The 16,073-nt window shown below is 33.2% G+C and overlaps 2 protein-coding genes across 6 annotated transcripts; one reads left to right on the top strand and one right to left on the bottom strand.

Annotated features, from left to right (window-relative positions):
• Positions 1-587: 587 nt before the first annotated feature.
• LOC129918232 (dihydrolipoyl dehydrogenase, mitochondrial) lies at positions 588-9,889 on the top strand. 2 transcript variants are annotated; one of them, XM_055998642.1, is made up of 6 exons: positions 588-817; positions 3,961-4,104; positions 4,168-4,551; positions 7,406-8,194; positions 8,250-8,339; positions 8,403-8,523. In XM_055998642.1, exons 1-6 carry the CDS (start codon positions 776-778, stop codon positions 8,466-8,468), a joined length of 1,515 nt encoding a protein of 504 aa, XP_055854617.1. In that variant the 5' UTR covers positions 588-775; the 3' UTR covers positions 8,469-8,523. The 2 variants fall into 2 exon arrangements, with proteins under 2 accessions (XP_055854617.1, XP_055854616.1); XM_055998641.1 differs by lacking the exons at positions 7,406-8,194; positions 8,250-8,339; positions 8,403-8,523 and adding exons at positions 8,578-9,366; positions 9,436-9,525; positions 9,591-9,889 and having other exon boundaries at positions 604-817.
• A 2,966-nt stretch (positions 9,890-12,855) lies between these two features.
• LOC129918233 (glycerol-3-phosphate phosphatase) lies at positions 12,856-14,289 on the bottom strand. Of its 4 annotated transcripts, none has more exons than XM_055998643.1 (4): positions 14,153-14,289; positions 13,848-13,978; positions 13,122-13,770; positions 12,856-13,055 (listed from the first exon to the last, which is right to left on the bottom strand). In XM_055998643.1, the coding sequence occupies exons 1-4, from the start codon at positions 14,176-14,178 to the stop codon at positions 12,878-12,880; spliced, it is 984 nt and encodes a 327-aa protein (XP_055854618.1). In that variant the 5' UTR covers positions 14,179-14,289; the 3' UTR covers positions 12,856-12,877. The 4 variants fall into 4 exon arrangements, with proteins under 4 accessions (XP_055854618.1, XP_055854621.1, XP_055854619.1 ...); XM_055998646.1 differs by having other exon boundaries at positions 12,856-13,044; XM_055998644.1 differs by having other exon boundaries at positions 14,085-14,283.
• Between the last annotated feature and the right edge of the window lie 1,784 nt (positions 14,290-16,073).

The raw sequence follows: 16,073 nt of genomic DNA, 5'->3' as shown, positions 1-16,073 counted from the left end.
CCATCACAAAATGAGTTTGAAAGTGTTCACTTTTTGACTTTTTGCAAAAAGTGCTCATTGTAGTTATGCCTTAAACCTGGTAAAATGGTAAACGTGGTAAACAAACTGTCAAATCCATAAAGACATATTTACCAATTTACCACCTTACCAGTTTTAAGGTATAACTACAATGGTCACTTCTTACAAAAAGTGGGAAATTTACCAAAGGGAAACATTTTTTCTACTAGCGTGATTTGTTTTTGAAAAAAAAAACTACTAGCTATATTAAAAAATATGCTTTCTGCATCATACATTTGAATTTTGCGGTGAGAAAAAATGTCACAATATGAGTTTGAAATTTTTCACTTTTTTACTTTTACCCTGAGCTTACACCGTTTCATGAATACACCTAGTTTTTCTGCTACTTTTCAAAAAAGGTCCATTGTGGATATACCTTTATTTCCAAGAATCCAAGCCCATTAAAAAATTTACAAACAAATTTTATACTAAAAAATTTCCCATCAATACTTAACTCTCTAAACACACCCCAAAAATCAGTGCTAGCAACCTTCCCAACAAATGTCATTTCGTAATTTGTTCACTTTTTTTCTCGAAACGTCATTGATTGGTGAAAAAAATACTGGTGAATTTCGTGCTCTACCGAAATTTTTCTTTCTAGTATTTGAAGTTTTTTTTGTGGGAGCCGATTCGATTTTTCCCGTGTGATTGAAAAAAAACACACAAAAAATTTAAATTATACACGAATTGATTAAAAAACAAATATCCCCCCGAAAAAATGCAGTGCAGTCTACGTAATGTCATATGCCTTGCAAGCAAGGTGAGTTGGAATTTTAAAATAAATTTAATGAATGAAACTATCCCCTCATCGTCGTTGTCAAAAGGAAATTGAATTTTTTTTGTGAGATTATGCAATCCCTTCTTTAACCTTGTTAAACTTGATTTGGCTAAAAAATTAGTGCCCACGAATAATTGATTTTGATAATTTTATCTTAATTAGATCAAAAGAATCAAAAATTGGTCATGATAAATTGTTTATTTTAGAAACATCGCACTGATCAATGAGATTGTCTCCATAAATGCCCATAACCTTGAAGATAAAAATCTTATCTTTATATTTTTTTGTTTTTGCCAATTTAGAAATTTTGAAAGCTTTTTGTTATCAATTTTTAAAATTCTCTATTTTTTTATTTTTATTTTTAAAATTATTGAACCTTAATGCATGCTCATCGACAAATCTTTGAATGATAAAAACGTTTCCCTTCGTGTCTTAAACAATCATTCGTTATTCCAATTCTAAATAAAATGGCATTCCTTCTGATGTTAAGAATTACCGTCCAGGATCAATTTTAAACGCCTTGTCCTTAATTTTCGAAAAATGTATGTACAACTCCGCAATACCTTACATCCTTTTTCATATTTTGTGGCAAAAGCAATAGATGATGACATACAAGACGATGTGGTATAAATACGGTTACCATATTTTTGAATTCCAAATAACGAACTTAAACAGAAGTTAAACCCAACTCCCTTCCAGCGTAGTTTAGCACTGGTCAAGGTCTATTTATGTTAAAATAGATAAAGTCTTATAAGCCAAATCGATTTTGGTTTCATTTCGATGGAACTTAACATCGATTTAGTCACAAAAATATTTTATTCCCTTGTTGCTTGGTGTATTGCTGAATCCGTTCCCCTGTCTCGCAAAAAAAAACTTCACTTCCTCCCCACCGTGGTATAATAAAGAATTGTGCCAAATATGCAATAAACGTAATAAACTTTGGAAAATCTACTTAAGGAACAAATCTGTTACAAATCACTCCAATTACATTGTTGCGTATGTGCCTGGCTACACGGTGATTTTTCAATCGCCTAACCAGTCAGCTTGTTGGCAAGAGGGGTGAGGATTTTCGTCATTTTGACGTTTGTTCCTAGAAAATGTGAATTGGAACGTGATTGGGCACAACACTGTGTAGCCAGGCACTATAATCGTTTCTCGGAATTAAATGAACTTCTTTATAATCGTTACCTTACCAACGTAGAAAATAATCTGGTGTCCGAACCTAAATGCTTCTTTAATTTCATAAATACAAAAAGAAAATCTAATGGACTTTGCTTTCTCCAATTCCTCTTCTTCCAACCCCACAACAATATCAAACTATTTTGCTTCATTTTTTTCTCAATTATATAGAAAAAACCGTCAGAACCTAACAACACCTATTTTAGCTACTTAATTGATTGTCCGCAAACATCATTAGTGTCTGCCAAAATAACTAGAGATTTAGTTATTGATAAAATAAATAAGCTAACTGATAGTTATAGTCCCGGTCCTCATTCTCCTAAAAAAATGTGTGTATATTATATCGAAACCACTTACTGATCTTTTCCATTTATCCCTCGCGCAGTGTGTTTTTCCTGATGTTTGGAAAGACTCCTTTATTTTCCCAATTCATAAAAAAGGTCCTACAAATGCAGTCGTAAACTACATGCCGATAGCTAAACTATCGTGTATTCCTAAACTCCTTGAAAGTTTAGTGTATGACTCAGTCTATTTTCACTGTAAGACTGTATTCTCACCCGTTCAACACAGTTTTCTTAAAGGAAGATCAACAACAACAAACCTCGTTGAATTTGTCTCCAAAACACTAAATGTTCTTGAAAATGGGAATGAAGTTGATACAGTTTACACGGACTTTGCTAAAGTATCACACAAAATCATTCGTCTTAAACTTGAAGCTCTAGGATATCCACCAAGCTTTATCTGTTGGGTAACCTCATACTATAGAGTTTTGTTTCGTTGTACACATCTGGAGTTCCTCAAGGTAGTCACCTTGGACTTCTGCTTTTTGTTCTTACAGTAAATGATGTGACCACTATATTAACTATATTGTTAATGTTTGCAGATGATATGCAAATTTTCATGGAAATTTCAACTTCAACTGACTCTTATCTTCTCCAAAACGACCTAAATCGCTTTTTCAATTGGTGCACACATAATTTTCTAGATTTAAATATCTATAAATGCCTAAAAGTTACATATTCCCGAAGAGTACTTTAAATTTTCCAAGAATTTACTACTTTTTAAACAAACCCATCCAAATAGTAGAGCACAAATGTGTGATCTGGACGTCTTATGTGATAGAATGTTAAATTTTAACTCCCACATTGATCAGATTATTAACAAAGCCAAACGGTACCTTGGGTTTATTAAACGTTGGTCTAAGGAGTTCAATAATCCATATGTTACAAAATCCTTGTACCTTCGTAAGACCCACACTTAAATATGATTCCCACGTTTAGTCCCCTTTTACAAATATAATTCACATAGAATTGAAAACTTCCAAAAAAGATTTATTCGTTTCGCTTTACGTGCGCTTCCGTGGAAAGATAGATTCAACTTACCCCCTTACAAAGACCGTCTGAATTTAATTGAATTGCAACCATCAATTGCTCATAGAAATTATTGACTCAACTTCTCTCCTACGTAAAAACAACCTTAACACAAATCCCCGAAGTCTTCGCTCTCCCCCTTATTTCAACTTTTCCGTTACATAACCAATTATAGCCACTTTAAACCTATGTCCAGAATGCTAAGGCACTCGAACGAAGCGATGCCCTCCTCTGACTTCCATTTAAGTAATTCGTCACTTAGAACAAAATCTATGGAATGCCCTACTGCACTAATTATTCCCATCTTATGTCCCGATATGAACACCTCCATCCAAATCCCTTTATCTTCTCTTTTTTTTAGCTTGGTTTTTAAAAAAGTTTTTGATTTTTTTGTTTCCCATAAAACAACATTAATACAACAAAAACAACACAAAACAAGAACCAAAAAAAAGGTTAATTTAGTTGCAAATATTTCAACCACCTCGCTCACGAACAAAGATTGTCATGAAGTCCCTTATAATCCGGATATAAGTTAACCATAATTATTAATAAATAAATAAAAATTTAATCTTGCAGGCCCCATTGAAGACAAATGGAGCTATTCTTGGAGCCCTAAATGGTCGCTTCTATTCCACCACCCATGAAGCTGATCTTGTTGTGATTGGCTCTGGACCCGGTGGATATGTAGCTTCCATTAAAGCAGCCCAATTGGGAATGAAGGTAATCTCATTCATTTAACAGAAAAAAGAGGATACCTTTTAACTCTATTTTCCCCTATTTTAGACTGTTAACATCGAAAAATACCCAACACTGGGTGGAACCTGTTTAAATGTCGGTTGTATTCCATCCAAAGCTTTGTTAAACAATTCATATTTGTATGAAATGGCAGCACAGGGTCATATGGCCGATCGTGGTATTAATGTGAGTGGAGTCGAATTGGATTTGGAGAAGCTGATGTCAATGAAGAAGAATGTTGTGAAATCATTGACTGGTGGAATTGCACAGCTTTTCAAGAAGAACAAAGTTACACAATTGACTGGATTGGGAACTATTACTTCGCCAAATGTTGTTGAAGTCACAAAGGAAGATGGAAGCAAGGACACGATTAATACAAAGAATATTATGATTGCTAGTGGTTCAGTTGTGACACCATTCCCTGGAATTGAGGTGAGTAAAAAAGTCTTGATAAACAAATACAATTTAAAGGTTATCACATGAATGAGTTATTTTTAAAATCAACAAATAAATTGGCGAAGGGCCAACTTTTCATGAAATGCCTTCAAGTTTAGAGACATAAATTGCAAGGCCATTGTGTGCGTTTTTAAAGATCCACGTGTCATTCCTTTTGGCAATGAAGCCAAAATAAACCCTTAAGTATTACTTAGAAAAAAAAAAAATGTTTACAATAGGGTTAGCCCTAACATTTGGAAACTTCTTCTTCTTCCTTGTTCGGCGCTGTTGTGATCCCGATAACTCTCACACGTATCGGGTTCACTCTAGTGATCCGCCTGTAGGGTTCGCCGGTTTTGTATTGTTGCATTTCTGGACCAGATGCAGACTTTTTTGCCTTTTTGACGGGGTTCTCAGGATCTCTCCTTTGAATATGGCAATACCAACTGAATCGGTCGTGTTCTATTTTTAGAGATGTTATTTTTAACATGAAGACTTCCTCGGATCCTCATACTTCTAAATCGATCAAGCATCTTTCATTTCAGTTACTTTTTAATTACTCTCATTATTTCTGTATATTGTCCAACATTTAGAACCGTATGTGAGTGCTGGACGCACAAATACGTTGTAAAGCTTTCCTTTCCCAAGTTCTTCCATACCTTAGATGTTGAACATAATCTCAATTATGTGAGCTATCATTGGTTTTATTTTCTAAACTCATACGAGGGCAAAATCAAAACTCGGCCTGCCAATGATAGAGATTTTTATCATCGCCTATTTTCATTTTAACGACTAATTATGAAAGATGATTCTTGTTACCAAAGGAAATGAGATACAAATTTGAAATGTGAGCTTATGACATTTAAGCCTATACGGAATTTATAAATTTTCACTGACCGGATCGATGTAACTGTGCCAGATCTAGAACTTTTCATCGTGACATCGTAGATGAATTCGTCCTTATCTCCGGTGCACGTTCAAGATCATTAAACTTTGTAGTGATAAGAGTGGTGATTAAATAGGAATCGGTTTTCATTCATTACAAGCCTTATGACTGCTAAATAACTCCATCACTTGGCTCATCACAAAATGTTGTCATACTTCACAACTTCTGGTAATTAAAATGGTCATTATGCTTCAACGATAGATAGTATTGCAAATTTAATAAATTGAAACATTTTATTTTGAATGAATTTGATTCGAGCCAAAAAGGTTATCATGTTTCGAATAATGTTTATTTTTTAAGTGGTAATGGAGTTGCTCCAGTGCTCTGTTTTGCATTCAATCCAACTTTTTACTAGTCACCTCCTGCTGGCTTCAAAAGTAAAAACATATCTAACTTTGCGACTTCGACCAGTTACCGTTAATTTATGTAAGTTGCCATTGCCACCGGAGATGAAATATTTTGAACACCTGACAAAATAGAGTGATAATACTGGTATATCAAATCTCGATTTTTAGAGGTTAGATTATGATAGGTATAAGTACGTGGCTACACACCGTTTGCCCTAGCGCCTAGGCAGGCCATGTCAGTGTGCTGGCTACATGCGACGAGTGCAAAAGAGATTAGTAAAGTATGCCAATTTCCTTCATTGGGGAAATAATTTACAAGAATGTTCCATTTTTGGCGAGTTCAACAGCTATACAAATGTTCAAAATCATTCTTTTCTTTGAAAATTGACATTTTTGAAAAAATATAAAGATTGCGCTCATCACCTGAGTCTTTTCTCTATCGTTATGTCTTCTGTCCACGTCATTATATAAGATATTTCACCATTTGTAGTTATTACATGTATGTATACTCAAATTGTAGAACCACACCTGCCCCATATAAAATGCTCTTGAATTTGCATGTTTTAGCAAGGGTATAGTTTGCTGTAAATCAAAAGTAACATATAACATGTTTGGATTGAATGGAGGTTTTTCGCAGTCACCTTGATTACTTTGGAATGCAGATTTGTAGCTAATTCAATGGATTTTTGATTGCACTTTCTACATTAAGAATCTACTAAGTTAAAAAAAATCAATAATTTCACATATTTTTCCCAAAAGAGGCGGTCGGACGCATGTTAGGCCCATGTTAAGTTTGTCCGACCAGTAGGTCCACTGACCCGATGAGGTAGACCAACACATCAAAGTATAGGCTTGTTTCTGTCCGACCATTGGATATGTAATCTAGAGTAAATTCTCGGTTCACTTCCACTGAAGTCTTCCATTGACCCTATGTTATAACCATACCAAAAAAAAAACAAAATTAATAAAACAACGGGAAGCGTTTATTATACCGCCAAAATGCCCGGGAAAAGTGTGTCCGACTATGTGATTTTGAAAAATTAATAAACATTTTTTCCCATGGCTAAATTTTTCATCACCCATTCCCATTGAAGTAACAAGTATAACGTCTTCCCTACTACTTTTTCGCAAATTAAAATTGATTGTAACCCTTTCTTCCCCTACTATCTGCTTCATTTAACCCTAACAAAAATCTAAGATATAAATAAGAAACTAAGACCTTATTTTTTCAATTTTTGTTATTTTGAAGCAACACTACTATTTTTGAAAAGACATACCTGGAAAGCAATCTAAGTTTCAATCGGGGTTTGGAATTTCTTCCTTTGATAAACGACTTTTTTTAAATACTAAGAAAATATTACAAAATCTTTTTACAGATAATACTTTAACAGGCCTTAGAGTTTGTCGTACAGGTAAATTTAATGGAATACTACATTTGCAACATACCTTTCTGCTGGGTTTTAATTTTTTCTCACCAGACATTCTGCACTTTTACAACACCACTTCCTCATCGTATGTAGTTTTATTTTTATTTCATTGAATTTCTTATCTTCTTCAGATCGATGAAGAAATTGTGGTTTCAAACATTGGTGCCTTGTCACTCAAAAAACTCCCAAAGAAAATGATTCTCGTTGGTTGTGGAATTATTGGCGTTGAAGTAGCAGCCGTTTGGGCTCGCCTTGGCAGTCAAGTTATTGCAATTGATCCCTCTTTGAAATTTGGAGGTAAATTTGTTGATCGTGAAATTGCAGATGCTTTTTTAAAACTCCTCACCAAATCTGGTATGACTTTCAAACTTGGATATAAAATCAAATCTGCCCAAAGAACTGGCAATGAAGTGCAAGTATTAATTGAGGATGTCAAAAGTGGCCAAACAGAAGAACTGACTGCCGATTGTCTTTTTATTGCAATCGGTCGTCGCCCATACACCGAGAATTTGGGTTTAGAAAATGTCCAAATTGAAACAGATAAACGAGGAACAATTCCTGTAAATGAAAGGTATCAAACTGTTGTTCCAAATATTTATGCAATCGGTGATTGTATTGCTGGAGCACAATTGGCTCATAAAGCCGAAGCTGAGGGTGAAGCTGCTGTAGAAGCTATGAATGGGCATTATTTTCATGTTGATTATGGTGTTGTTCCAAGTGTTGTCTTTACTAATCCAGAACTTGCTTGGATTGGTTTAAATGAAGAAGAATTAAATGAGAAAAATATTCCCTTTACAGTGGGCAAGTTTCCATTTGTTGCTAATTCAAGGGCAAGAACTGGTCTATCGACTTTGGGATTTGTCAAAATCTATGCCGATCAGAAGACTGAAAAAATCCTTGGTGTTCATATAATGGGACCTGTAATTTCAATTGATTTCTTGAGTTTCTTGTTGATTTTGAAATCTTTTTCTTTAGTCTGCTTCGGAGTTAATAAATGAAAGTGCTCTTATTATGCAATATGGGGGCACAGCTGAGGATCTAGCAAGAGTTTGTCATGCCCATCCAGTAGGCGAACTTTGAGACAATAATTTTACTTTTTCTGTGAATTGTAAATATTTTTTTTTTCAGACTCATTCTGAGGCACTTAAAGAAGCTGCTTTGGCAATAGCATTTGGGAAGCCAATTAATTTTTGAAAAAAAAACTTATTTTCCAACTATTTAAAATATATTTTCTATCAAAAATTTCAAATTGTCTCATTTTTCTTTTTGAAACTCAAAAAAACCTTTTAACATTTTTTTCTAGGTCGATGAAGAAGTCATTGTTTCCAGTACAGGTGCCCTCTCACTCAAACAAGTTCCCGAAAAAATGATCATCATTGGAGCTGGTGTAATTGGTCTTGAACTTGGTTCCGTGTGGGGACGTCTTGGTGCTGAAGTAACTGCCGTTGAATTCTTGGAAACCATTGGTGGAGCTGGTATTGATGCTGAAGTCTCAAAAACCTTCCAAAAAGTCCTCACCAAGCAAAAGATGAACTTCAAATTGGGAACAAAAGTACTCGGTGCCTCCAAATCTGGTGGACAAGTCACCGTCTCTGTTGAGAATGTAAAGTCTGGCGAAAAGGAAGATCTAGTCTGTGATGTGCTTCTTGTTTGTGTTGGTCGCAAGCCATACACCGAAGGACTAGGTTTGGAAAATGTTGGCATTGTCGTTGACGACAGGGGCAGGATTCCAGTCAACGCCCAATTGCAAACAGTTGTACCTAATATCTATGCCATTGGTGATGTCATTCACGGACCAATGTTGGCCCACAAAGCCGAAGATGAGGGTTCAGCTTGTGCGGAAGGTATGATGGGCGGTCATGTGCATATTGATTATAACTGTGTGCCAAGTGTGGTGTACACTCATCCTGAAGTTGCGTGGGTTGGCAAATCTGAGGAAATGTTGAAACAAGAAGGAGTTGAATACAAAGTCGGTAAATTCCCATTCATGGCTAATTCCAGAGCGAAGACTAATAACGAAGCCGAGGGATTTGTCAAAGTCTTGGCTGATAAATCAACAGATAGAATTTTGGGAACACACATTATTGGACCTGTAAGTTTTTATAAAAATTACTGAATGTTGAAAAAAGTTTCTAAACTTATGTTGTTATGATATTTTAAGGCTGCTGGTGAAATCATCAATGAAGCTGCCCTTGCCATGGAATATGGAGCATCTGCTGAAGATGTTGCCCGTGTCTGTCATGCCCATCCTGTAAGATCTTGTTTTTTCTTTAGAATAGAATTCAGTATTTATTATCATTTAAACTTTTTTTATAGACCAACTCTGAAGCCTTGAGGGAAGCCAATATTGCCGCTTCATTCGGCAAACCAATCAACTTCTAGTTTCATTCTTCAATCAATCCCTCTTCCCCTGTAATTTCACACCACAAACCGTCGTCGTTCGTAATAATGAATTTTTTTTAGAGAGAGAGATAACTTAACATTGTAATGCTTGATGATGATGGTGTGTGGCTGGATGGTGTGTAGTTTATTTATCTTTCAACAAAAATATTAGAAGCAATTTATTTTTAATTATATTATTACTTCTCACCTCACAAAAAAAAAAAAAAAAACAACGTGCGGCAAGTGGGCCCCAAAAAAAGCAAACGTATGAATAACAAAAACGATCTTAGATATAAACGAAATACATAAAAAAAAAGAAATGATAAACAATAAAATTGTTTAGAAAATTGTGAAAATCTGTACAGAAGTTTTTTTTGTCTTTTTGAAAAATATTTTTTTATTGATTTCAGTTGGAGATAGCAGAGATTTAACTATAGAACAGTTAAAAAACAATATTCAATTGGTAGATCTCCTACCGAAAAAATTGTGGGTTTGAGTTTCAAATTTTGCTAACAAATTATTTGAGAACAAGAATAACCGTCAAATAGGTAAAAAGCTTAACATAATTATTTTTGACTGAGTCGCAAGAGCTTGCAGATAAATTTAGTCGGAAGTCTTGTGACTTCGAGGTTTTAATAAAAATAAACAATAGGATTCGAATATAATAGGATGAAATATTGAAAGTAGAAGGTACCGTCCATATAACATTTGCAAGGTGTTGCAACTTTAAGAGTGTTAAGAAAATCAATTTTTTGGAAACGTTAACAAAGTGCCCAAAAAAATAAGTAAAAAGCCGGTAATAAAAATAACATCAAATTATTTGTTTGGAAATACAGGAGTATCTTCTTCAAACCTATGTTAATAAATATATGGAGGTACCGTTTATCGTTGGTCATGTTGGCGGTCAAAACAGTTCCCATAAAAATTTCTAAAATATCATTTTAGAAGGTTTCGATTCCAATTTAAATCTCTTGTAATTACTATTTCTACTTGCAATAAAGGATAAACAGCAGGGCAAGTTTAGGATTTGTAAAAAAAAATTGAACTAGAGGAAACGGTCAATAAAAACAATATTAAGAGTGCGTTTGTGTATCCATAGACGACTTTTGTCGATCGTCGAAAATATAGTTTGGTATTGTGAATCTCTATTGTGAACGATGTTTTATCGTTCGATTTTTCTCGTTTACAATTTTGATATAGAGTCAAATCCAGTTCAAAACCTACAATAGAAAATATATTTGTCGAAAGGGATACACAATACCAAAACAGATATTTATCGATTTGACCAACTTTTATCGCATCGAAAGTTGTACGACACTCGCAATAAGGGCCTCAGAATTTACGAATATTGAGAGTTTTCCCTACAAAGTGTACCAAAAAATTGAAAAATAGAAATTTCAAAAAACTCTCAGCGTTATCTAGGAAAAACTTTTAACAATTTAACGAATGAATTTCGATTTCAAAGGATCCAGCAACAAGTTATGAGGGGCACCGCAATTCGAAATTTTATCGAGACATGTCCGTATAATACCTTCCACTGACGTATTATTAATATTTTTTCATGAAAATTGTATTTAAAATTTATCGAATGTCATGCATTACAATCACATTAACTGTGTTGTCAAACGAAATTTACGAAAACCTTCTTTGGTACAAGTCCGGTGGTTGTTCAGCACTTTAATGAGTTTCATTTGGAAAACTTTTTAACCGAAATATTTTGTTCGTTTAAATAGTATTAGAAAAAATAAAATATTTAAATGAAAACGACACCTACCAATAACAGCTACCAATAGCTGGCATTTCAGTTGGAAAATATATTCAAAAAGAGGAATTATAGGACCTTGAACAACTTTTCATCAGGAATTCTCTTTTCATCAGGAATTCTCAAAAAGTGAAATGCAATTTTCCAGGTGTTATAGTAGTACTCGTTGAACAAACAATAGAGCTGATTATGTAGTGTATTTCTGATATACAAAAATTTAATTAAGATAACTTTATCAGATTTTTATTCACTCCATTAGCTTTAGGAAAATTCAACAACATCTTTTAATGCATTAAAAATAATAATCATGTGTGTGTAAGACCAAAATATCGATACTTTTTATCGTTTATCATTATGAATCTCATGTAAAAAAAAAAAACAAATTAATTATTTTTCCTTTGTTCAAATTGACTTTTTATTTATCGATTTTATCTTTTGTTTATAATCTAAATTCACATAATATGTAAACAAAACAAAAATATAATGTCATGGTTGAATCATTCAATTACATGCATTACAAATTAAATTACATAATGCACATATCGCAACACCTCTCTATGAATGACGCAATTTTTGTTTTTTATTTGTTTTCTTTTAAACAATCCCGCCTAACTTTTTACTTTTCTATTTTTCTTTATGGAATTTTAGTATTTAAAGACTAGAGAAGACAGGTCTTGAATTTTTATTAAATATAGAGTCGAACATCAGGAACATTTTTATATTTCAAAAACAAGATTTCATCACTCTTAGAGCAAATTGCGATATGTATGTATATAAAAAAAAACTACTTTGAAATCAAGTAATGTAACGTTTCTAAGTAAAAAGTTCAACCGAATGATTTAATCAAAACATGTAACATAAAAATCATAGTCGTTACTCGAGTTAAGATTCTTCTCAACTCCAGTAAGTTGAGAAATATTTCAAGCAATCGCTTAAGGGAATTGGAAATAGGAATGCCGCTTGAGTAAAGCAATTGAGGAAAATTTTTTCTCAAACTCGAAAATTTGACAGATTTGAATTAACTGTCATTAAAAAACATTCGTCGTCTCACTCGTACAACTCAAACAAACATTCGCGATTCATTTATTTTATTATAAAATTAGTACAAATTTTAATTGTTAATACAAAAAATAAACGCTCGCATTGCGTTTGAATGTCAACTAACTGAAACAAACTTAAGCTTTGATGAATAAAGATTCGCTGGAGCGAATGCTTAAGATATTTCTAAACTTGAGTGACGGCTATGAATTCCGCTCTTAGCCTCACTTCATCCCAAAAAATAATAATAAACAATTATGGTCACATTAGAATTGTAATAATAGGTAATTATTGTTAACATTTTAACATAAGAAAAAAAAAAATTCTATTGAAACTTAAACAAACAGACATGGAAATTCAGCATTAACATGATTTTTTAGTTACAAAAAAAAAAGCCTCTGTCTAAAATCTATTTTTTTGTTTACATAAACTTAAGAAGATCCCCCAACTTGGGTAAAAAAACATCAGGAATAAGTTTTTTCGACTCTTCCGAACCATCATCCATCCAAGCTTTAACATGATGTAATTGATGAATTCCAGAACCGACCAGCAGAGTCTGAAATCCACAATTTGTTCCAAGTAATATATCTGTATTACATCTAGAAATAAATAAATTCAATTCATATCAAAGGAACTATTATAAATCATTAGAAATTGATTAATACCTATCACCAATCATCAATGTCCTCTCAGGAACAATAATTCCATCCCTTATCAATGATTCACATATATTTGGATTTGGTTTTCCAATTAAAATGGAGTCCCGCTCGGCACAAGTTTCTACAGCTCTAACAATACTACCGGTTCCAGGAATGACATAATTTGGCATTGGAAAACGCTCATCAGTGTTTGTAGCTAGGAAAATGCATTCGGGGTCATCTAAATACGAAGCAGCTTTGGTAAGCTTTGGAAAACTTATATGCTCATCGAAACCAACAATAACAGCTCCAATTCCTGTCTCAAGTTTGAGGTCCTCCGCCACAAACTGATTCAGAGACGAGGAGATAGGATCTGGCCCAACTCCACAATGTTCAATCCCGAATGCATCAAGTTCCTTAGTAATTCCCTCACTCCCAATAACATAAACTTTTTTATTAAAGTTCCTATTCTTAAGATAAGCCGCTGCCGCATGAGCAGTCGATATAATCTCATCTTTATTCATTTTGAATCCCAATCGAATTGCTTTCTCAAGCAATTCGGGACGGGTTTTAGTGGAATTATTTGTACAAAAGAATACCTTTTTGTTGATTTCTTTGAATTTGTTAATAGTGTCAACGGCACCTTCGATAGGATTGTTAAATAGCCAGACAACACCTTTTGACAATGATTGTAAAAAAAAGAAGAGATAAGAAATCAGAGAGAAATTAATCATTACGCAATCTTTGAATTACCATCACAATCAGTTAAAATTGAATCAAATGAATTAAGCCATTTTTTGACATCGGCTTCGGGGAGTTCCAATAAATTGGTGGCACTTTGTTTGTACATTATGTTGTTTGAATAGGAAGTGAAACAACGACGACTGAAATGAGAGAATATTTTTTATTTGTTGTTGATGAATGAATGAGCACAGACTAGAATGAAGTGTTCTTTTTGTGAACTGAGTTTGAATTTAATTTATAGCTCACAGTTTTTTAGTGACCTTAATTAGTTAACAACTTAAGCTAAAGTGGTTTTGTTTTTTTAGATTCTTTACATCAATGAAGTTGGAAATTTTAGCATAGTTTAGTGTTACAGTCCGGTGGAATATAGAAAATATAAATTTATGCAATTTTTTACTTTTGGGAAAGTATAGCAAAGGGATGATGATCGATGGTGATGTGAAATGACAGATAACAGTGGGGTGCAAAAATTTATTTGACGTTATCATAAATTTGAAGTGACATTTGGAAGGCAGGGGTGTTAAAGAGGAATATTTCTTGTTTTTATTTTTATTACCATACCTAATCGTTTTTTCTGGATTATGCCGATTTTCCACAAGCCGATTTTAGTCGCACAATATGTCGCACGGCTTTAGTCGACAAGTATTTTTCTATGGGGACTGTCACTTTAGTCATCTGCGGCTTACGTCCACACGAGTCGAAATGCTTCACCGCAAGGCAAAAATCGACATTACGTTGCCTCAATAAAATAATGTCGTATGTTACATTCGGCTATTGGCTATTGGGAAAACGCAATTTAAGTTCACATACGCAATGTCAGCACATATGACAATTATTTACCAAACGAAGAAAAACACAGATTTTGTTAAACAAATTGTAGTAGGTATGTGATAATTTTTGTCGTATGTGTACGTTTTCTGTTCACTTACCAAAAAAAGCTACTGAAAATGTTTGTAAACCTACACATACGACAAAATGCATAGCGATTATCTCGGAAACGGATACAGATATCGAAAAACGGATTTCACAGAATGAAAGAGAAAAAATTAACAAAACTGCAATCAAATCTCAAAACCTCAATTTTGCACATACGACAATATTTTATTGAGGCGACGATTTAAGGTCTGTTTGGGTACTGTCTAAAACAGAAATATTTCTAATTTTGTCAAAAATAATGTACAAAACTACACCATTCAAGAATACCCATACAGGAATTGGGCTGAAAATGTTGAAAAAAGGAGAAATATTTCTGTTTTAGGTAGTACCCAAACAGACCTATTATCGACTCGCGAAAAGTCGGCATTATGCGGTTTTTTAAGTCAAAACTATGAAACAAGAAAGAACAGCCCCCAGTGGCCCGTTCTTTTATTAAATAAAGTAAACTTTGGTTGTTGTGTCAAAACATGTTTTTTAAACACATTTTTGAAATTTAAGCAGTTGTTTAAAATTAAGCAACATTTATAAATAATAGCCTTACTGTTATCGATTAAACGTACACTCAGAGAACAAAATAGTTATTATCGTGATAACTATTAAAATATAGTTAAAAAAAAATTGTTATTTTTGACTATTTTAATAGTCAATAGAAGTAGGTACTCTTATTCTCCAAATTAACAATTAAATAGTCAATTTTAACTATTAAAATAGTTATATGTGACTAGGTATTTAAATAGTCAATAATGACTATTTAAAATAGTTATCCCGGTTTTAACTATTAATATAGTTATTTTTTTCTCTGTGTAGTTCTTGTAAAATCTCGAGAATTACTTAAAACATTTTTCACTAAAACAATTGTTAAAATTAAGCCTTTGCCGCAGCTGAAGCGAAAATAAAATGTTGAAGTCTCCAAAGTCAACAGCGAACATGTTAAAAAAAAATACCATCGCGTATTATATAGCAAAATAAACATAATAAAAATATAAATAAAAAAATTCAAGAAAAACATCAGAAAACATGTTTTACAGCAAAAACAAAACAAATCTAATTTCGTTCAAGATTTCGTTATCGTTTCAGCTGCGTACTAGGCTTTAGGAACAATTAATTAATTAAAACATTTTTTGTTTCCTTCCTCATTTCGCTACAAATAAGTTAACAATTAGAAGTTTTAATAAAATTAAATGCCTTACTTTTATTCCTGAAAAAATAATGTTTGACTCTGGTTTTCCTCGAAAATAGAGACATTTGTTTTAAAAAGAATCAAACGAACCACAGATTTAATTCTTTTTAAATAAAAGT

This window comes from Episyrphus balteatus, chromosome 4 (assembly GCF_945859705.1).
Source record: "Episyrphus balteatus chromosome 4, idEpiBalt1.1, whole genome shotgun sequence".
NCBI lineage: Eukaryota > Metazoa > Arthropoda > Insecta > Diptera > Syrphidae > Episyrphus > Episyrphus balteatus.
This window is presented reverse-complemented; position numbering and strand designations above follow the sequence as displayed.